Source organism: Carcharodon carcharias, chromosome 5, assembly GCF_017639515.1.
Source record: "Carcharodon carcharias isolate sCarCar2 chromosome 5, sCarCar2.pri, whole genome shotgun sequence".
Lineage (NCBI taxonomy): Eukaryota > Metazoa > Chordata > Chondrichthyes > Lamniformes > Lamnidae > Carcharodon > Carcharodon carcharias.
Window position 1 is genome coordinate 101,093,390 of NC_054471.1, and position 24,056 is coordinate 101,117,445.

The 24,056-nt window shown below is 41.3% G+C and overlaps 1 protein-coding gene across 1 annotated transcript in view; it reads left to right on the plus strand.

The window, feature by feature from the left end:
- Positions 1 to 24,056, plus strand: part of LOC121278286 (CUB and sushi domain-containing protein 1-like) — an 844,854-nt gene that overhangs the window by 144,334 nt on the left and 676,464 nt on the right. The window contains exon 3 of the mRNA XM_041188558.1: positions 8,442 to 8,554. Within this exon, the coding sequence (XP_041044492.1) occupies positions 8,479 to 8,554 (76 nt within the window). The 5' untranslated portion in view covers positions 8,442 to 8,478. The remainder of the gene's footprint in view (positions 1 to 8,441; positions 8,555 to 24,056) is intronic.

A 24,056-nucleotide genomic window follows, 5' to 3' on the forward strand; every position in this document is an offset into this window, starting at 1 on the left:
GGAATTCCAGGATAATGATCCAGCAATAATGAAAGAATGGCAATATATGTCCATGGCAGGAAGTGTATTATTTGGAAGAAAGCTTGGCGGTGAAGTCTTCCCACAACATGAATGCTTTTGTGGATCTTGGTGATAGAGTTTGCAAGGAAGGGAAATATTATCAAAGTAAATTTGGTGAGTTTCTACAGCTTATATTTAAGATTGTATGCTCCCATCAGGTGATGAGTGTTCCATTACACTTGTATATACTGGAGATGATTTGAGGTTTCAAGAGTTGAGCCACTTGTTGCAGAGCACCCAACCTCTGCTCTGCTCTTGTAGCCATTGTTGACAAGCACGGTTTTGAGCCCTTGTCTGGAAGACAGCAGAAACCAAGATTGCCTCACATGCAGCACAGATCACTAGAAAATGTGTGATTCAGTTGGTACCATCCTCCTAACCATAGCATGACACGTAGCTTATCTTATCAAATCGTAACTCCGCCAGTTTGAGGTTCAGAATTTCATCATTGTCTACCTTTCTGAAACCCAATTACTGTTGGCATTAACCTCTGGATTGGTAAGCATATGCTTTTAGAGATAGGTTTCAAGTAGTTGCCACCTCAGCGTTCACAGTTTCCCATCAGCTTTAAATTGGGCATCTCTCTTCAGCAGAGGTGAAAGGACCTATGCAGGTCAACTTATGAAAAGCCACCCATCTCAATGCTCATCTATCACCAATTCTTGAGTCTCAGTTGAAGTGCTTTGGCAGAGATACGTACCCATTAAGCTTATGGATAACAGGGGTTTTCTTCATGAGTAAATGTACATTCTGGAGAAGATGTGAAGAGGAACAGTGATAACTGATCCACTGGCACAGAGTGAAGATTTATGATTCTCTCCTGAGCTTTGAAAAGCTATAATACTCCATTTGATGACATCCACTGCCATGATCAGCCCATTGTTCAAGATGGGATGTGGAGTACATTTGGTCATCATTGAGCTCAACAACAGTATAGGAATAGTTAGGACAGACACTTCTAAGTCAGTGGCATTTGACACAGTGTTGATGAAGATATCAGGTAGAATGGATGTTAGTTGACAACCTTCTCTCACTGCTGTAATGAGAAAGATAGATACTGTGGGGCCTAAATTGACATAACGCCCTAGTGCCAAATGGGCAATAACTAATCAGGTGGAGTGTTAATTGGACTGCCAATTTGCTATTGAGCATTTTATACCACTTCGCAAGATCAATTTTGCCCCAAATGAGTCACCATTTCCCTTATATGAATCTTAAAACTGGACAATCCTCCATTAAATGCAATATACAGCCATGTGTTCTTATTGCTTGTGCAACAGGATGACATGAAGCTCTTATGAAAATTGATCAAAGCATTGTGACTGGGGGTCTCCTGAGCCTTACAGTGCTCCATAAATGTTTTATAAGTCAACAACCTGCTCTCAGCATTCCTCACAAATCCAAAATTCAGTCTGTTCCTTTCTGATCACCCTGCAGGGCTCCAAGGCATCTGATATACTTAGCACAGCAACCCAAAAAAATCATTTAATGAGCCATTGATCTGAGTTGTTTTCAGGTTCTACATGTTTCCTCCTTTCTTGTGAATTAAAACCACAATTGCCCTAAAATAAGTAGGTACGCATGTCTCCAACTGAACCCTGTTCACCAAACTTGAAATGAGTTTAATACTTCAAAGAGCCAAATGTGAAAATGCCATCTACAGTGTTGTGATGATCTATAAATAATAGAACTGGTGTCAGAATAGTTCACCGGATGAGTTCGAATCATGGTATGATGCAGCACAGAAGGAGGCCATTCCCCCATGGTGGCTGTGCTGGCTCTTGGATAGAGCTATCCAATTATTCCTGCTCCCCTCCCCTTTCCCCATCGCTTTGCAATTTTTTCTCCCTTTAAATATTTATCCAATTCCCTTTTGAAAGCTACTATTGAATCTGCTTCCAATCCCCTTTTGGGCAGTGCATTCCAGTGCATAACAATTCTCTGTGTGAAACTTTTTTCCTCAAGTCACCTCTGGGTTTTTTGTCAGTTCCCTTAAATGTGTGTCCTCCGGTTATCAACCCTCCTGCCACTGGAAACAGATTTTCCTCATTTACTCTATATTATTTGGAACACCTCTATCAAATCTCCCCTGAACTTTTTCTGCTTGAAGAAAAACAGCCCTAGTTTCTATAGTCTCTCCGCATAACTGAAGTCCTTCATCCTTAGTACCATTTTATTAATTATCTTGTACTCTGTCTGATGTCGTAACATCCTTCCTAAATTGTAGTGCCCAGAATTGGCAACATACCCCAGCTGAGGCCTAACCAAGGATTTATAAAGTTTTATCATAACTTCTTTGTGGTTGTACTCATTGCCTCTTTTTAAAAAAGGATTTGCATTTATATAATATCTTTCATGAACTCAGGACATTCCAAAGCCAATGAAATACTGTTGAAGTGTCGTCACTTGTAGTGGTGATGTAAGGAACACAGCAGCCAATTTGTGCACAACAAGCTCCCACAAACAGCAATGTGATAATGAACCTGTTTATATGCTGGCCAGGGCACTGGGGATAACTTCCCTTCTCTTCTTTGAAATAATACCATGGAAACTTTTACACCCACCTGAGAGAGCAGGCAGTGCTTTGTTTAATGTCCCATCCAAAAGACAGCAGCTGCAACAATGCAGCACTTGATCAATACTATACAGGAGTATCAGATTTTTAAGTCTTTGGAGTGAGACATTAGAGTATTTATAAAGCCAAATGCGCCATATTAATCTTAACAGTCTTTGCAACTTGTCCTGCTGCCTTCGTGGACTTGTGTGTAGGCCCTCAGGTCTTCCTATTCCCCACACAGACTTCAACATTTACTTTTTATTCCCTCTTCTCATTGTCTCAACCAAAATTAATAACTTCACTCTTGACTGCATTAAATTTCATCTGCAATGTGTCTGCCTATTTCAGCAAGCTGTCTGTCACATTTAGCATCCTATTTGACCCTGAGATGAGCTTCCGACCATATATTTGCATCATCACTAACACCGCCCCTGTAATGTCATCTGACTCTGCCCTGTCTCAGCTCACCTGATGCTGGGACTCTCATCTGTGTCTTAGTTACCATTGATCATTCCAATGGCCATCCTCTAACATTCTACCATCCGTAAATTTGAGGTCATCCAAAACCCTGATGCCCCTGTGATTACTCATGCCAAGCCCTGCCCGCACATCATTTCTGTGCTCAATGACCTTCATAGGCTCTTGGTTAAACAACGCCTCAATTTTAAATTTTCACCTTCACCCCTTCCTATCTCTGTAATTCCCCATATCTGCACTCATCCAATTCTGGCCCCTTGCGCATGCCCAATTTTGATCACGCCATTACTAATGCTGTGCCTTCAGCTACCCATGCCCTAGGCTTTGTAATTCCCTCCCTTAGCCTCTCCACCTCTTTTTTTAATCCTTTAAGATGCTCCTTAAAACCTACTTCTTTGTGCAAGCTTTTGGCCATTGCCCTAATAGTATCTTATGAGCCTCAGCATCAAATTTTACTTTATAAGACTCCTGTGAAGTGCATTGGGATGTCTTATTTTGTTAAAGGCACTACTTAAACGTTGTGTCTGCTTGAATTACCATTCTCCTCACTATGAACTCTATTTCTGAGTTTCATGTCATCTGCAAACTTTGATATTATGCCCTTTATATTCTGTATAGCCAAGCCTAGGTAATTTATTTATATCAAAAAGAGCAGAAATTCGAACATTAATTCCCATTTGAAAGGGCCTGGGAGGAAACTCACAGGCCCGTGTGCAACTTCTGTTTCTGGGCCTCTTATTTCCGGGCCCTGTACACCCGCTAACCTGCCCCCTCAATCATGCATGTTTTTTCTTCCTCCTTTTAAGATACACCAAACCATTAGAGAAAGGTCCCAGTAAAACGATAACGCCCATTGTTGCTGTCTGGTTACAAACATCAATATATGCAGCATGGGTCATGCTGGTCTTAATATTAATGCAGCGTTAGTTTATATGTGCCCTTTAAGTGATCCCACCATGACTATTAAACAAACTAGAAAGTACAAATTTTGTCTTAATAACATTTTGCAAAATTGTTAATTTGACAGGAAATTATCCCATGAGCTACTTATAACACTGTGCAGACGATAACACTGATTTTGGTGACTGCCTTGTTAACATTTACAGTACATTGGGCCATATGTATATAGTGACATGGCGAAGATTCAATACTTGCAATCCAAATTGCAAGAAAACCTTTCAGGTTTTGTCCTGTTTATTTCGACCACCTGTTCTATGCAGATAAAAAAAGACTGTATCCATGCTGCAGCTCACAATGTTTCATTTTCAGAAAGTTGTAGAAGGGAGCAAAGGGGGAAGAGGAGGAGGAGAGGGGATGTTCCCATTCACTTGCTGCAGCTTGAACTCTTCCCTCCCTACCCGGGCACCAGCAGCCAATGACGCAGCTTGGTACTTCATCTCTGCCCACCAACCCTGCTGTCTTTGGATGATGTCCTGGAGCCACATTGTTCAAACAGAACGAAAGAGAGAGGGAAGCCAAGGTGTAGCCATACCCTAATGCTGGCTGGGGAGGAAGGGAAGGAGGAAGAGCCACTGAGGATATATAACACCCCAGCCATCTCAGCAAACTAGGTCTGGGTCCCCATTCCACAGCCTCTGCAATGTTCACAGCAACCCCCCCCCCCACCCCACCCCAACCACTGGGACCAGAGGACAAAGGCTCTGGTGGTGGGGCAGTGGGGTGGGGGAACCTGTGGCCCCATGATTAGCTCCCAGGGGCCTAGTGCTGCCTTGGGTTTGGGCTCACAAACAGTGAGCTTCTCTTGCGCTCCTCCAATCCCATTCCAACTTCTCCTCTCTTGTCTCATTTCCTCCCCCATCCTCTTCCACTACTCCCACCTCCCATGCGCTTGCTCGCTTGCTCTCTCTCTCTCTCTCCCTCCCCTAGACATTCCCATCACGTTCGCTTTTGTCTGATTCCTTTCTGCTTTTCTCAAGCTCAGCTTACCTTCTTTCTCTTTCCCATTTAATAAAAACTGCTGAATTCATTCTTCACCAACGTGGAGTGGAATGCCGAAGGCAGCAGCAACAATAACAATGGAGGATGAGCAGGAGAGATGCTGGATGACCAGAGAGTGCTCCAGATCGCTCTGAGTCAGCTCTCGCTGCTCGGTCTGGACAACAATGGGAATTCAATTTATACGTCAACAAGCCCAGCTAGGGCAAGAACACCTGTGTTTTGCTGGAGAATACCCTCCAGTCTGACAAATAACTGTTCAGTGCTACTTTCTGCTTTCTATCTCTTTAGGCAAATTTCTTATCCACACAATCACTTCCCCTTCGATACTATGGACTCAAATTTTCGTGTCAAGTCCATTATGCAGTACTTTATCTGTCTTTTGAAAACCAGTATACAGAACATCAACCAGATTATCCTAATCAACCTCTCTGTTACTTCATCAAAGAACTTGTCAGGATAGTCAAACAAGATTTGTTTTTTTCCAAAAAAGAATCTGTGCCGGCTTTTAATTAAGAAAAATTAATTAAATTACTTAATTAATCCCCAGTTGGAAAAATAATTTTGTCTCAGTTTAATGCTTCTAAAAGTTTCCTCACTACTGACATTAGGTTGACTGATAATTATTGTATTTTGTGCATCAAGACGAATAAAATATTTTGTTTCCTATATCAAGACAATTGGATAGTTTTGTTTTATGCCTCAGAGGAATAGATACATGTCAGATTCTAAAAGGCTACTGAAATGTTTGCAGTGTTAAATTACTTTTTATTTGATTTCATAGCATATTAACATCTTAAGCAGTGCACCTTGTAAATTATCCATTATTTCAATGTTCTTTCTTCCATACCTATAGTAACTTTTTAAAAATAAATATTATATATAGTTTTTTTGTTTCTATTGGTAGTGCACATGAGCACAGTACCTTGATATTGGTGCACATAACAAAATTCATTCCGCAGAGGGATGGAAATTATTAGAGGGAGCATTGATCATGGTTGATCTACTGGATCAACTCCACTTGCCTGCCCTATCTACATTAGTAAGCACGGATACACATTTAGTGGTGGAAATATTACCACTAGAATGGATTTGCTTTAGAGTTGAACTGGAGTTAAATTATGATGGCAGGTCGCATGCACTTGGTTTGTATTCCCTTGAAGTTGAGAGGTGACTTAACTAAAATCGTCAAAATAATAAAAGGATTTGATTGTATCAATTGAGAAAGTCTGTTTACTTTTGTATGGATGTCCAGAAAAAGGGGGCAAAGTTTTAAAATTAGAGTGAAATCAGGAAGCACTTTTTCATGCACAGGATAGTGGAAATGTGGAATTCTCTCCCCCAAAAGGACTGTGGTTGCAGGGTCAATTAAAATTTTCAAGGATAAGATTGACACACTTTTATTGGGCAAAGGTGTCAAAGGATTTGACCTTCAGGTGGGTAAATGGAGTTGATCATCCATGATCCAAATTACTGTAGAACAGGTTTGAGGGACGAAATAGCCTACTCTGAAGTATTGTCATCAACAGTCCCAAGGTGTGTTTAATGTAGACTGCTGGAAACAAGGCCTCCAGGAACTTTTAAACATTTATTTACTATATAGAACTATGTGCAGGGATAGATAAGCATAAGGCTCCTTTCAGAATGATCTCTCTCTGGGCTCTGGACGCACATGATCTGACATCACTGATAATGCATCTAAACTCTTAGCATTATAACTATTAAGCTTTTACACTACATACCCCTGCCCCTGTGTTGCAGGCTAGGTTGACATTCTGCAGTTTTGCTAGTTTATTTTGGGAGTCAGGGAACATTTTCAGATCTTGTTAGCTTTAACTATAAATATTGGCCTGCCACAAGGACATTGGATAAATTGAGGAAAGTTTATTGCACGTAAATTGAACATGACCTGTGGAAGAATTGGACTGAATGAGAAGAATACCCTTATCTTGCATCATGCTTAAGTTTTAATGTGCCAAGCTAAATACTTGTAGCAGTTCCTAAGTAAACTAAGTATTTAAAGCTGAAGTAGCACCATTAACTATAATCATAATAGAAAACAAAAGCAACTCACCAATTGTAATGTGGAGCTTTATGCTGAATTATTAACTATACTAATTCATATTCCAAAACTTAATTATAAATAAATTGAAGTCTGGTAGACAGCAGATGATGCTCACTTTGGGTGGAATTTTACCACCTTATTTTTTACATGCAGCCCGGAGCTATTTCCAGATGCAAACCTCAATGGGTTTTTGAAGGCTGCCTGCCTGCGTGATCTTCCCAGAGGTGGTCAATTGAGAGGCTGCCTGTGCGAGCTCCATCCAATTAAGAATGGCGAATGGGCTGCGCAGGCAGAAGGGTCAGTCGGAGGGTCTGAGGCTATCAGGTGGGGGGTTTGGCTTGCGCCGGAGCTTCTGCTGTAGTTGGCAGCCACCAAGACACCTCAAGTTGGAGGCTCCTTTAGTACACTTTAGAATGCTTTGAGGTGAAGTGTGGCCACAACTATTAGGCTATCATTGTGAAGGGAGAACTGCTTCACAGGATGGCCTCCAGCCGCTGCTGTAACTGTCAGACACCTGTGGCTCCAGGGGACAGAATTAAAGGAGGCCTCCCTAGCACCTTGGCCTGCCATTCCCAGGGTGTCTACCATGCTCTGGCCTCAGTTTGAAGCCCATCCGCTGCCTGTAAGATCTCCTGAATGACACCTAGTTAATCATAATTAGCTACCAGCCCCTCAGAGGTGGGATCTTATTGGGTAGATGACCCAACAGTTACCTCCTCAAACTGCCCCTGCCTCCAAAGCCATTTTCACGCAGCTTATAAGATCCCACCTTTATGTAACTTCCGTGTATAATTAATCATAGAATGGTTTCGGCACAGAGGGAGGCCATTCAGCCCGTCATGTCCGTGAGTACAACACTTAAAGTTTCAGTTAAAGTGCATCATAAATGACAATTGAGACACAAGGATAATGCATTCTAGGAGGCAGATTAATACTAATTTGAGGTTGTTCTCCTTTAGTACATGAGATATCCTTATTTTCTCGATGTACAGAGAAGAGAGTGAAAATTCCATTCCAAATTTAAATATTCGATTTAAAAATAAAAGATTTACACATTGGACCACTGAGTTATCGATATGCCTTCTGCTCTTAGGAAAATGGTCAATCAAGGTTTGATTTTTTTCTTTTTGTAAATTTAAATAAATGTTGATACTCTGTGAATTGTTAAATATTTGCCTAGTTTCCAAGTTCGATCATTTATAATAATTCACTTTTTGAAATTAGTTGTATATAAAATGGTGAGTAACAGGCATGTTTTCAAGCATGTTAAATGCTGTACAATTTTATTAAGTTCACTTAAAATTGCCTGTATTTTTCCCATTTTAGGCTTACTGGTTCAAGTGTCCCTGACTTGATCGTTAGCATGAGCAATCAAATGTGGCTGCATTTACAGTCCGATGAAACCATTGGATCACTGGGATTTAAGGCTGTGTATCAAGGTATTTGTTTTTGCATATTGGCTTTTCTTTTACAAATAACTGTCAGTAGGAGCATGTTTTAACACTGGGACTGCTCACATTAACTTTCTTCCAATCAACTGTTGTTTGCATCCCAAACCAGTAACCCACCATGGTGGTGTATTCATGCACGAGCTACAGAAAACAAATCTGGTACATGAAAGATTTGGATGAAGGAACTGAATGTATGGTAGTTAGATTTGCTGATGATACCAAGATAGGTAGGAAAGTAAGTTGTCAAGAGGACTTAGGCATATAGACAAGTTAAGTGAGTGGGCAAAAATTTGGCAGATGGAGCATAACATGGTGACCTTCTCCACTTTGGCAGGAAGAATAAAAAAGCAGTATAGTATTTAAATGGAGAAAGTGCAGAACTCGATGGTACAGAAGAATCTGGGTCTCTTTGTACATGAATCGCATAAAGTAAGTATGTGGGTACAGCAAATGATTAGGAAGACAAATGGAATGTTGGTAAAAGCCAAATACTGCGGATGCTGGAAATCTGGAACAAAAAACAGAAAATGCTGGAAAAACTTAGCAGGTCTAGCAGCATCTGTGGAGAGAGAAACAGAGTTAATGTTTTGAGTCTGTATGACCCTTCTTCAGCGCTAAAGAAAAGTAGAAATGTGAATTATAATGTGAAATATAAATTTCATCATAATTCTACTTCTCTTTAGCTCTGAAGAAGGGTCACAAGGACTCAAAATGTTAACTCTACTTCTCTCGCCACAGACACTGCTGGACCAAATATAATGTTGGCACTTATTGCAAGGGGAATATAAAAGTGGGGAAGTTTTACTGCAGCTGTGCAGGGCCTTGATTAGACCACACCTGGAGTACTGTGTACAGTTTTGGTCTCCTTATTTGAAAAAAAGATATAATTCCTTTAGAAGCAGTTCAGTGAAGGTTAACTTGACTCACTCATTGGTTGAAGGGCTTATCCTATGAAGAAAAGTTAAGCAGGTCAGGCCTATATCCATTTGAGTTTAGAAGAATGAGAGGTGATCTTATTGAAACATATAAGATCTTGAAGGGACTTGGTAGGGTGGATACCTGGAGGATGTTACCTCTGATCGGGGAGACTAAAACTAGGGGAGATAGTTTAAGAATAAGAGGCCTGCCTTTTAAGACAGAGATGAGGAGAAATTTACTTTCTGAGTGTTGTGAGTCTGTGTAATTCTGTTCCCCAGAAAGTAGTGGAGTCTGGGTCTTTAAATTTGTTCAAGGCTGGGTTTGACAGATTTTTGATAGGTAAGAGAGTCAAGGTTTATGGGGGACAGACAAGAAAGTGAAGCTGACACCACAACCAGATCTGCCATGATCTTATTCAAGGGCACAGCAGGCTCCAAGGGCCAAATGGCCTACTGCTGCTTCTAAGTCCCATGTTCCTGTGTTGGTATCACTGTGCACTGTGGGGGCCTCTGCTGATAGGGGAATAAACATGATTCTCCAATTAACTTTGATAGATATGAACAAAATATTACTGATTGTACAGGAGTGATAAGTATTGAAGAATCTGGAAAAAAAACAAAAATACAACCTCAGGCTGGAGTGGATTTCAACAGACACCGACTGGTGCCTGTTAACTTGCTCAATAGGCCATGCTTTAGCCATCAGCCTGTAAATAAAAAAATCAAATGCCAACAAACTGTTCACCATGAAGATGGAGGCTGTCACAATCCTGCCTGAATCTGTCACAATGTGTGCAAATGCACTTTCCAAGACAATTCATTGGACGGTGACCAGGTGCATTAACCCTGATTCCTCCTTTCCTTACTCCGGAATCCTGAAGCCAATTTTTGTGCAACCACCGCTTCTCAACCTGAAATCGCCAAATTCAGCACAGATCAGAAATTGATTTTGTCATCTGCCTGCTGGCAAATCAGCCAGCAGGGATTTTCAGACTAAAGCTGCATTTCAGATTTATAATAGCATTTGCCACTTCTTCACATGAGCTTTGAATAGAAATACTGTTGTACAATCTCTCTCAACTATATTATTGCCTCCTTATTATAGCATATGGAGCTATGCATTACCATATAAGAATTACTTTTGGATGGATTAATTTTCAGGCCTTTAAAGGCTGAATCTTCAATCAAAGTCAGGAACCTGGTGCATGGATAACTTCCGTGTCCCGAACCTGAGTTGTAACTGTGTCGCTCATTCAATGCTTTCTTTAATTGTAAATACCCTAATGGCTTTGAGCATTACCAGGAGACAGGAGCTACCTGTAGAGCTTGAGGGGCAGACAGCAGCCATGAAGAGGCCTGCCATCATCTTAAAGAAGGGAGTAGGCAGCACCTCAGAGGGCCAACAGCCTCATTTGTGTACAAAATGGCAGATACAAGGGGAAGTGTACGATTGGTGTAAGATCTCCTAGATTTTCCATCCCATTAAGAGAAAGCTCCTTTGCTTGCTTTGAACAGAACAGCAGTGAACCTGCATGCACCAAACTGTTCAGGTTCACCAATTTCAGCTTCTGAAATTACATGCTTATCCCCCCTGGCCCATTAACAAGCCCCTCATGGAGTTTAATGGGCTGTTAATTGGAGGCAAGCAGATTCCTTGTTCCCGCCCCCGTCACCTCCTTTCCCTTTGAACATTGCATCGCATTTCAAAGGCTGCGGAACCTAGTACTTCTGTCTGGGAACACAATTTCCAAATTGTGCCTGCATCCCCTCCTGACCCCAATGGCAGGTGCAAATCTTGTCCTTAATTTCTAATGATGCTCCATGCAAGCAACCCTCTTTTCTGTGGCTGGCCCTTTGTTAAGGGTATATAGGGTCATAACTTCCTGTGAAGTGGCAATTGAGTCACTCTGCCTCTCCACTTGTAGTTCTTTGCTGGAAATCCAGCTGATCCTATCTCACCTGAACATCTGCCTCAAGCTAGCTGATTTCTGTGAGGTGCAGCGAATTTCAATGGCCTTCTGTCCAGGGCTGCAGCATCGGAGGTAAGGAGGATTCACACCCCTGTTTTTACAGCACTAGCTGCCATAAAGCAGGTAATTTAAAGGGCCAGCCACTGAGAGGCTAGAGAGAAGGTAAATTTATAAGGTAAATGGGCACGATTGTGCAGTGGAAAGGGTAGGATGAGTTCGGAAATGGGTTGGGTGACCAGTGTGGGGAGGAGGAGTTCGGGTGGTCAGTGGTTGCAGGAAAAAGGTGGGCAATGGTGGGGAGGTCAGGTGGTCAGTCAGGGTGAGCTGGGGTGGGGTCAGGTGGTCAGTGGGAGGGGTCAGGTGGTCAGTGGGAGGGGTTGGGTGGGGAAGGGCATTCAGGGGTTGTGGATGTAGGGGTGTAGTTGGGGTTGGCATGCACAGATGGGTTGTGTGAGGTTGTAGTTGGGGTGGGGAGCACAGTCAAGGTGGTCGGGGTATAATCGAGAGGTAGGGAGAGCAATTGGGTGCTGGAATTGTGATCGGGGGTGGGGAGGGCTGATAAGGGGCTGGGGGTGTAGCCAGGGTATGGGGAGGATGACCGAAGAGGGTTGAGGTGTAGTTGGGGCGATCCTGTGGGGGGGGGGGGGCTGAGGATCCTGTGGGTGGTTGGTAGTCAGGGGTGGGGAGGGCATTTGGGGATGGGGGTGTAGTTGGGGGCCTGTGAATGTGTGGGGTGTACTGTGGGTGTGAGGGTGTACTTGGTAGGGTGGGGGAGCTAGATGGGGGGTGGAGGGGTCACGGTGGGTGGTGTTGGGGATGGTCAGTGGTGTACTTGGTGGGGGGGGTAAGGGTGAGGGTAGAAGGAGCCTGTGGGGTGTCAGGGGCATGGAGGGAGTCCAAAGGGGGTTCAGGGTGGCTCAGTGCTTTAGTTACCCAGACGCTAGAAGTGGTTTTAATGCTTCTAATTTTTTCTGGATAATTATTGCTGTAAGGCAGTCAGAACCATACGAAGATTGCGATTTGAATTGTATTATCAGATGGTTTTCAGTGCAGGGCAATTGCCAATGGAAGTTTGAATTTCCTGGCAATTGCCGTGCAATCATAACCTGGGAATGTACGGGCGGTGTTCCCGAGAGCATCTTTGCAGTAACCCCCAGTTACTCTGCCCCAGAGCTCAGAAGTTCTGGGCTTTGGTATTTAACTAATTTAATTAAGCTTTTCATTGAGATTACAGAGAGGGTTGGTGAGCGTAATATGGTTGATGTGGCGTACATGGACTTCCAAAAAGTGTTTGATAAAGTGCTACATAATAGGCTTGTCAGCAAAGTTGATGCTCGTGGAATCTAAGGGACAGTGGCAGCATGGACACAAGATTGGCTGAGTGACAGGGAACAAAGAATACTGGTGAATGGCTGTTTTTCAGAATGGAGAAAGATATATAGTGAGGTTCCCCAGGAGTCAGTACTAGGGCCACTGCTTTTCTTGATCTATATTGATGGCCCGAGAAGTGGATGCACAGGGCATAATTTCAAAATTTGCTGATGACAAAAAACCTGGAATTACTGTGTGCTGTGAGGAGGATAGTGAAAGACTAGATGGGTTTGTGAAATGGGAAAACAAATGACAGATGAAATTTAATGCTGTGAAGTATAAAGTGGTACATTTTGCTAGGAAAAATGAGGAAAAGCAATGCAAAATAATGGATACAATTCTAAGTGTGGTGTAAGATCAGAGGGACCTGGAGGTATATGTTCATATATCGTTGAAGCTGTTCAGAAAGCAGTTGATAAGGGATATGGGATCCTGGGCTTTATAAATAGAAGCATAGAGCAGAAAAGCAAGGAAACCATGCTGAGAACTAAAACACTGGTTCAGCTTCAACTGAATGATTGTGCCCCACTCAGGGCAGCACTCTTTGAGCAGGATATGAAGGCATTGGAGAGGATGCAGGAAAGATATTTGAGAATAATTCTGGGGATGAGAGTCTTTAGTTACATGGATAGATAGGCAAAACTAGGGCTGTTCTTAGTGAAGAGAAGTTTGAGACAAGATTTGATAAAAAAAGTATTCAAAATCATGGGGGATCTGGACACTGTAGATCGGGAGAAACTGTTCTCAATGGTGAAAGGGTCGAAAACCAAGGACACAGAGTTAAGGTGATGACAAAAGTTCCAGAACCGACATGAGGAAAAGCTTTTTATTCATTGAGAGGTTAGGATCTGGAATGCACTACCTGAGAGTGTGGTGGAGCCAAATTCAATAATGGCTTTCTGTCATAAACTTGGAGTGCAGGACTGGTTTCTTGTAAGAAACAGTAAATTTTATTTGCAGACTCCAGTTGAGGCTACATGCTTGTTCCAAGATCAAGGCTAGAAAGCTCCGCCCCCAAGATTCCCCACGCTTCGGGCTGATTCCTCTATACAGACACGTGATCCCCATAACAGTAAGAAATGGTTTAACTTTCAATCATTACCCTTTCAGAAGAGAATTGGATAATGAACTGAAGAGAAAAGTTTGCATGCTACAGGGAAAGTGCAAGGGATTGGACCAAGCTAAGTTGCTCTTACACAGAACTGGTATGGAAATGACAGACTACATGACCTCCTTCTGTTCTGCATCCTTTCTATGATTCCATTGTGTTCAGGGACTTTGTCTTGTCTATGTACTTATAAATCATTGTATTTTAAAGATGACAGCATTACTATATACTTCTCATTCTGCATAGCATTGAGATGCTATCATAAAATGTTGCTAGATTTACAATGTACAGTTTAGCAGGTATAGGCAAGGATTAGTTTGCCTGGTTAAGTTTTCAAACTTGTCGATATTATTAAGCGTAAAATCCACGATATCTGGAATATGTATGCATGCTAAGGGACGCAGCATTGCCCTTGGCAGAAGGACTCCTTAAAATTCCTATCTGTCACTCCTGCAACATCATAAATCCTGTTATGTTTCAAACCTGCCTAATTTCTTTGGATATACAAATGTTTTAAATATATTTGTCTGATGCTAGTTGGCATGATTTGCGTAATGCTGGCCTGGCAGACTTATGTTCTCATTGCACTTCTGGTCATGAAAATTCCAAATCCTAGTTAAACTTTAAACTTCACAGAAGACCAGTCAGTTTTCTTCCAAAAATAAATGTGATTTAGTATCTTCTCAGGTGGCTCATTAGATGGTCTAATTTCTGTTCGCAACAGTGCAACATTACTATCTCTGCAATGATTCAAATTGGACCCATTCAAATGAGAGGCATGTGATACAGTTTGTATTTCTGTGAAGCCAATACCGTTTTACATTGTCTCAAGTATGGGGTGTAACTGACCGATTAGCGTGTTATTAGTGAGTACTTTGAGAGCAAAAAACACTAAGGGCCAGATTTTCATGCTCCAGTACGTGTCAGCATAGAGGCGGGGGAAAATTAAAAATGCCAGGTAGGACCCAATTCCGGGATTCCCACCCACATTCCTGTCTTGTCTGATTTTTATGACTCTGCGATAGGGGTGCAGATAATGAGCCCACAGTCAACAACCCCATTTCTGCCTACTCCATTGTGGGGGTGGGCATTTTAGGCCCTCCAGAGTTTTGTTGAAGCTGGGCTGGCTTTTGTAGCGTGATGTGGTTCATGGTTCCTCAGAGGAGTCATGAACCATGGGAGATGCCTAGCCTGGATTCTAGATCTTTTTAAAAAGTAAGTTTAAATTTTTTTTTTACCAACCTCTCATGCCATATTTCGATTGTATATGATAATTTAAGTATATCCACGATCAATGATGGGGCTTTGTTCTTAAAATGTAAGTGACCATTAAACTGACTAGCATTGCAGAAGTGTTCAGATTCATTTGAGCACTTTCTCCAGTGGAGAAAGTGCTCTTCTGCAATCCACAGTGGAGAGAATCAGATATTAATGTGTTTTGGCTGTCTGGTGGTTTGATTTTCACATTGATTTACTGCCCTGACATTTGCTGAGCCTTTGTCACACTATTCCAGTATCCACTAAGTAAAAAATCAATGAGGCCTGCAATAAAATTGACAAGTCTTTGAAATGTTAATAGAACTGTCAATCAAGAACAACCATTTCATTGAAGAAAGCTTTACTCCTCTCAACACCTCTTCTTTTGTCCAAATAAACAAATAGACATTAAAAAACTACTTCAAACAAAGCTAAAAATCTCCTTCACGCTGCTGAGAAGAATCCATTAATGAGCTTGGAGTAGAATGAAGCATTCATAGCAAGATTCCATGGCACAGATGTGCCAACAAAGGCTCTAAGACTGAATACATTGAAATATTTGAAGCAGGTTAAACAGATGGCCAACCTGTTAATCAAAGAAGTCAACTATCTTGTGAGCCAGATGGTTATCTGTTCAGCCTGCTTCAAATATTTCAATGTATTCAGTTTTAGAACCTTTGTTGACAGCAGCTGTGCAATGGAATTATTTGGACACAGTTAAGAGGTCTCAGAGGATTAAAGCTTTCTTAAATCAGCGTATAAATGACTATATTTTATTCACAGTTTCATGAGCCTTTTAAAGGCTTCCTGGTATTATTATTGGGCTCATTGGTTTAGTGTCTAGTGTATTCTGGAAAAGTGGAGGATGCTAGGGCTGCAAGTTTGGAAGGGGCATGGGATGTTTTGAAGCAGCTTGGGTGGTATGGAGGAGAAATTGGGTGTATGGAGGGGGCATGGGGTGTAGCAAGGTGAGGAGGCTGAGAGCTAGGGAGACTAACAACAATGCATAGAACTGAGCCGATATCCCAGTGGACCGAAGTGGGCCTTCTAACCTGTCCATCTTGATATTTGCCCGTCTCCATTGCCACCTCAAGCCTGCTTAGGGAGACAGTAGGCTTGACTCTAGCTGGTCCCCACCTCCTTGGAATAAAAATATGAGCAGATGGGTACTGCCAGGATGGAGGCGGGAGCAGGGAGTCGGTAAAATTCCCAACTCCTGATTGCTGCTTCAGAGATGTAAATCCAGCCCTAACTCACAATAAGCTATCATTTATGTGTATTGGGCTTTAATTTAAATCATTGAAATGCACTTTATTGTAATATCAGGGTATCTGGCTTGAAAACTTCTGTTACACTTTCTATGCAAGATGGAATATGATCTTGTTTTTCTTCCATGCTTCTCAGCATTTGAGCATGCCTTTCTCTCATCCAGCGGAACATGCTTTATGTTTATGCCATAATGAAGAAACTTTCTTATATGTGCAGACTATTAGCCTGACTCTCAATTCCTTACCAGGGAAATCAACTAAATTTGAGTGGGGGGTGTGGGGTAGGTGGATGGGGGGGTGGTGCTGCCACTCCACTGCTGTCAAACACACAAACCCAGAGTGATGGGGAGTCACTCTGCTCTCATTCCCCATCAAGGAGCATCAGGTACCTGCTACCCAGTTTGTCTAACGACCAAAACATGTCTTCCTGGCATGTGAGGAAATAAGCAGGTGGTGTCTGTTGTTTCTAAGCTGACAGGTCTGGCAATGCAAATTTGGAACTGTGAATCCTCTGTGCCAATGCCAGCAATCTGATAACTGAACTAGGCTGGTGTGCAGTACTCTGAAGTGCTGTTGATTGACCACACAGCTTGTTTCATTGGTAGAGACTGAAGAGAGAACCTATGGTGGTAATCATAAGGGCTTTACCTGTTCAAGTTACAGCAATATTACTGCACATTCTTGTGCATCCCTAAGGCCTGACTCCACCATGCCCTATCTATACTCTCTGAGCTTAGGTAAGTTAGCTGTACCTTATAGAAAAAGTTTATGCATTCTATTATCAGGAAAACATTAATCTACTGATGTGGGCCCCTCAAGTTTGTTTTTTTTAGACTGTTAAATATAGCGACTTTAAGACAATTGTGTTTTATGCTTTAAAAAGTAGGCACGCAGCAGATTAATTTTGTTAATCATTAGATGGTCATGGATTCAGCATGAAAGAAAGTTTTGATTAGAATTCAGCTTTGATCTAAATGAGGCCCCATCATTGTAACTGACCCCAAGAAATATAATGCTCAAAACTGGTCCCAACTGAGTCATTTTATCTTTACTGTAAGTGTGCATGAATTTATAAGACTGTTCCTACCACTACATTAAACCACATTTGTCTAATTCACATTGAGGGAAACATTATTATTTCCAGCCTCTAGCAATATGTAAGAAAACTGGCAGAATTTTATCTGAGGTCACAGAGTTTCATTAGCAGTACTTGAATGTTAGATGCCCGAAGACAGAGCCACAAATCACTTGTATAATTGTGAAAAAAATGCAGGCTAGGAAGAGATATGCAAGTGACTCTGAACCTCACATGAAGAAGTTTATACCTAAGATGATTAGTTCTGATATCATTTGATATCAGTTAATTAAGTGTAAATGAAATCAATTAATAGCTTGCAGTGAAATAATGCAACTAAACAGTTCATTATGTCCCTCATTCATTTAGGTCCTTGATTAAAGTTATAGATAGCAGGAAGTGGGAATGTCTGGGACACAATTAATTATATTAAGTTTTGGATCAGCGCCAAGATTTTTAGATTGTCTGAACTAAAATTAACTAGTTGTTCCCAAGGTGTAACAGAAAAGTTTTGATACTTAATGATAAAATTCTTTGATGTCAGACTGTTTATTCTCCCACCGTCTGTGGTTCACTCTCAATCTCTACCATCATGATTCAGTGTGTACCTTAAATTATTCTCCTTCCATCATAAGAACATAAGAAATAGGAGTAGGAGTAGGCCATTCAGCCCCTCAAGCCTGCCCCGCCATTCAGTAAGATCATGGCTAATCTGCCCAAGGCCTCAACTCCTCTTTCGTGTCAGCTCCTCATAGCCCACAACTCCCCAATATTTCAAAAATCTACCAACCTCCTCTTTAAATACTTTCAGTGATCTAGCCTCCACAACCCTATGGGGTAGAGAATTCCATACATTCAATACCGTCTGAGAGAAGAAATTCCTTCGCATCTCAGTTTTGAATGAGTGTCCCCTTATTCTGTAACTGTGTCCCGTGGTTCGAGATTCCCCCACTAATGAAAATAACTTCTCAATATCTACCCTGTCAAGCCCCCTCAGAATCTTGTATGTTTAAATAAGATTACCCCTCGTTCTTCTAAACTTTAATGAATAAAGGCCCAACCAGTTTAGCTGTTGTTGATAAGTCAACCCCCTCATCCCAGGAATCAGCCTAGTGAACCTCTTTTGAACTGCCTCCAATGCCATATATCCTTTCTTAAATACTGGGACCAAAACTGTACACAGTATTCCAGGTGCGGCCTCACCAACACCCTGTACAGTTGTAACAAGACTTCCCTATTTTTAAATTCCAAGCCCCTAGCAATACAGACCAAAATTCTGTTTGCCTCCTTAATTACTTGCTGCACCTGCATGCTAACTTCTTGTATTTCATGCACATGAACATTCAGATCCTTCTGTGCATCACATTTTTGGAGTCTCTCCTCATTTAAATAATAGTCTGCCTTTAGATTCTTCCTACCAAAGTGCATGACCTCTCACTTTCCTACCTTAAACTCCATCTGCCTAGTTTTTTCCCACTCACTCAACCTATGTATATCCCCTTGCAGATTCCTTATGTCTTCATCACAACATGCCTTCCCACCCATTTTTGTATCATCAGCAAATGTGGATGGATACATTACCTTCTGCCCCTTCCTCCAAGTCATTAATATAGATAATAAATAATTGAGGCCCTAGGACTGATCCTTGTGGTAGTCAATTAGTTACGTCTTTTCAACCTGAAAAAGAAATCCTGACCCTCTGTCTTCTATGTGTTAACCAATCCTCAATCCATGCTAATACATTATGCCAGTACTGTTAGCTCCTATCTTGTGCAATAACCTTTTATATGGCACCTTCTCGAATGCCTCTGGAAATCCTCCACCTCCTACCCTCAAAACTCATTTTAGTCTCAGCTGCTTCCATGCCTTGGGCAGCTCTTAGATATCCGTGTTCTCACTTCAAGAGTAATGCTGCACAGGTGCAGTTATCCGAACATTTTAAGAATCAATATAAGGAACTCAGCTATATTCACTATGCTGAGCATCAATGGGCAAATTGACTGCAGAGTGCTGCATGGGACTGCCTGCTTTGAGATGAAGGCATGTGGAGGAAGGATGGATTAGATACAGAAAAGGAGAAGGGAATTCAACAGCTAGAAAGATGATGGCAGGGGAAGGGAATTCAACAGCTAGAAAGATGATGGCAGGGAAAGGAGACTTTTGAATTCCAGACACAGGGGCAAACAAGATCTCAGAGTGCCAGTGTGGGTGAGCTAGCGAATACCAAGAGATGGGGGAATTCTTGTTAAAATGGCTGAATTGATGGGAATGCTTCATAGTCATAACAAGGATTGGTACCTCAGACATTCAGGGCTGGAACAATTAGGAATGGGCAGAGAGAAGGATGTTGACCTTGAAATGAAGAGGACCTTCGATGCTTTCTTATTCCTAATTATCATTGCCATTTAAGGGGATGGCAGTGTTGGAAAATGGAGCACCTTCCAAATATTTGAATCACAACTTCAGAAGACCTTCTCTCTAACTAGCAATTGTGTAAATGTTTCAGGTTCTCTCATTCGTCATTGTTATAAACTCTCAAAAGGGGAAAATAAGTTTAAGTGCCCATTATTGACAGTTGAACTCTTGGGCCCAGATTTACGCTACCAAGGTGGGTAGTTTTAGTCAGCAAATTTCCAAGCTTGGCACACCCACCTTCAAAAAAGAATGCCAAATGTAGCAATCTTCACTCAGAATGTGGGGTGCAGGTGCAAAATGCAGTTTGGCCTGCCGCCCTTGGAAGCAGAGTGTCGGTGGCCACAGTGGCAGTCGAGTGCCGAGGCAGGCTAGTTAGCCCCAGTTGTAATGTAAGATTTTAGCACTCTAACATCCACCTATCTCCTATGACCCTTAATACCTTCCGTGCCTAATCATGTCAACTCATGCCTTATGGCTCCTAATACTCTCATGCCAACTCATGCTCCCCCCACCCAACCCCTATGGCTCCTTATACCCACATGCCAATTCACCCAGTATCCAGCATGGGGAGACCTCAGGAGCCATGTGAAGATGAAATAAAATATATTTCTAAAGATCTAGTACAGATTTCACTATATAGTGAAAAAAAATCAAATCCATGAAAGCCCAAACTTATTAAAAATCATGTGCTTAATCTCTTATAAAACATGCTTCTATTCATACCCCAAATTAAAGACAGCAAATCCTTTATTGCTTCCTTAAGCTGTCAATCAGACCATGAACTCAATCTTCCTGCAGAGATTACTTAATATTTTGGAAATCAGCCAAGAATTCATAAAGACCCTTGGGGAAATTTCAACAAACAGATATTGAAACTACTGGAATGGAGTTTTTTTTTAACTTTCACTGATACCTGAAGCCTGTATTTTTTCATTTTTAAAGGGCTGGGAATTTAAGTAACTTTGCATCAAGACAGTTTTGGAGACCTTGTCTACCTTCATGTCTATTCCATAAATGCGTGATTCCCACATTGCAGATTAAATCCTTTGCAGCAGTTAAAATAGGGCCTGTTTGAATTCGGAGTTCAAATAGCCCTGCTGAGTTTGGGTTTGCCTCATAGAATAAAATAAAATCATAGAAGGTTTGCAGCACCGAAAGAGGCCACTTGGCTCATTGTGCCTTTGCCGTCTGAAAAAGGAGCCACTCAGCCTAATCCCATTTCCCAACATTTGGCCCATAGCCCTGCTCGTTATAGCACTTCAGGTGTGAATCTATGGCACTTCAGGTGTGAATCACTGCAAACATTTGAAGTTGTTCCCTTCCCCTTGGATCTGTTTGAAATGGGGGTGGGACTTCCACATCTGGGTCCTGCCCCACCATTTTGTAAACTCTGTGGAATCTCCATGACTGTGAAGATCCAGGCCTTAGGCTCAAAGATATTAGATTGAGATTCTAGACACACGTTCATCCATTGCAACAAATAAAGAGAGACTTTTGTCCATTCAGTATGGGCTGGCTTCAAACCCTGAGATATGTTGCTACACTGAGGTAGATGTCCCTTTTCCATTGGGTTCTAAACTACTAACTTGACTAATTTAACCACAGTCTTCCCCACAAGCTTGTGTTCACTGCAATGTTTTATTACTGACTCCTGTGGCATTTCCTGATTCAATATAGAAGTGTTTCTAAGACCGAATTTCCATTTATCAGAAATGCTCCTATAGGCCAGTGATTGAATAACTAAATGTACCAGAAGTATGGCAGTTCCTTGAGAAAACAATTTTAAATGAAAGGAAATCATAGTCAAGCTCCATGAAAAGCTTTAGAAGTGACAACTTTGATATTGGCTGCAAAAATAAGCTTAAACTCCAATTGATCCAAAGATTTAAACAAAAACTGTCTCCAGTTAATATCATGAGATGGGACATGCGGCTTGTCAGAGTTCAATCTCATGATAACAAAAACAAATAAGTGTTAATATGCTGCACAATGTCTCCTGTGATCCTGTGATAAATCATTATTGATTTTCATTGTAATAGCTTTATGATTTTGGTTTTGCTGACCAGAGTTCTTCCTTATTAAGTGTCAAAAGAACTAGCAGGATTAGCTTTGAGGTGTTCAGCCAACTGTGAACCCACAGTAAATAGCCATGGAACAAATCCAGTTACAGCAAAGTTTAAAGGATTTTATTCTCTTATCATAATATCACATTTATTTCCCTCTTTCAGAAATATTGTGGATTTTGATCTCAAAGTAAAAAGAGACATTGTTTTCAAAAAGTTTGTAGATATAGTCAGGTTGCTTAATAGGTAAAGATGCTTTCAGGATAGATTTTATTTTTTTATCAGCTGGTTATTAAGCATTGTATGGGTAGATCACTGCCCCTTTGAGAACCTGAATGATTTTCTTTCCATGAACTCCAATAAGAGAGTAATGCAGCACATTCTGTTGCAACCTTGAGACCTGGTTTTCATTTGTGCACTCTCGCTAAGTGATTTTTAACACCCAGATGTTCAGGGCAAAAACCTACCCTCTAGTTTGTTGCGAAGACAGATATACTAGGACTGGGTTCAGTCCTTAGTCTGTGATGAGTAGACTGATCTCAGCTGGGTTGGAAGTATAAGTGTTATAATTGGTCTTTCTGTCTCTGAGTTAGCGGTCCCTCTCCTGATTGCTGTCTCGTGGTTCTACCAGAAATTGCACATGTGGATGTTAGATGAGAACAGAACCATATTTATTTTCTAGCAGGGGTGACTAGGAGTTGTTCTAATGTGAACCCCCACCCCAGAAAATGCTTATCAGCTGTTATGACTGGATGAGGAGGATTAAGTTAGCTCCCCTTCTATTCAGCCTCTCGGTTAGTCACAAGAAAAGTTTAAAAAATGTATTTTCCACGTAAATGCCTTTTTTAATCCAAATGTATTAATTTGCTAATAAGGAGCCATCAAACCAGGTTTTCTTGATTCAAAGAAAGAGTAAGTTTATTAGTTACTAAACCCATGGAAAAGTAATGAAGACATTATCACATACACACAGCTATCAGGAGAAAGAAAGTTAGACTCCAATAAGAAGTTAAAAGAATACATGATTAAGTCCTTTGCTTGTCCTTGAGGTGCAGATTGTTGAATGTTGCAGCCGTTTGCAGTTCATTGGTTTCCTGTAGAATTCTGGAGTTGACTTTGTTCAGGTCTGTACTCTATTGAGGAGACAACCTCTTAACTTTCAGAGAAAGAGAGAAAGAGAGAGAGAGAGACCTCTCCTGCTCTTTCCAGCAGTATTTTAGGTGACTGTCATGTTTCTTTCTCCCTCTGCTTGTTCTTTCTCATTCTGCTTGGCAGAACCAGTTTTTAAAACTCCCCTCTCTATATTCCCAGAAGGGAATGTGATTAGCATGTCTTCAATTCATTGTTGTAAACCAAGTAACACCACTTTCCGATCTTTCCATCTCCAAAACCCTTGATACATTCCAAGATATAGATCAATAGGAGATGAGGTCATTTCATCCTCCACAGGGTTTTGAATGTCTGGTGAGTATCTGATCAAAGTCCAGCACTTTGCATCTTTAATACCTTCCTTTCAAGAGTGTGCCTGTTTGAAGTGGACCTTGGCACCCTCCAGGTATGAAATTCCATGTACCAGATCTGCAGTGCAATTCACATGGACTTTGCAGAGAAATGGTCAGCTTATAGTATCAGATCAGATGGCTCATGGCAGCCATTTTATTATCAGTGTCTTTTCTTGTATTTTTTAAAAACAAGCCTTCTTCGAACAGTTCAATATGTCTGTGGTCAGCTGGTGCAGTATGTAGCTCTCAGTTACAGTTTCCTGCTGTCATGACACAATTCCTGATGTTTGGAGTCAGAAATAAAGAATAGTCACTTAAGTAAGATAATATAAAGTGTTTTGATCCTCTGCCAGAGAGGTGGTTTCAATGAGAATTAGTGTTATAATTTCAGCTGATGTCCAAAGAAATATGATGCGTGCTGATATTCAATGTAACACATGTATGAAACATATTTCTAAATTACATTTGGATTAGGATCTAATTAATAAGCACTAATTCATAAAGGGTTCAAGTATCTCACAGGTTCATTGCCTAATTCCTTGAT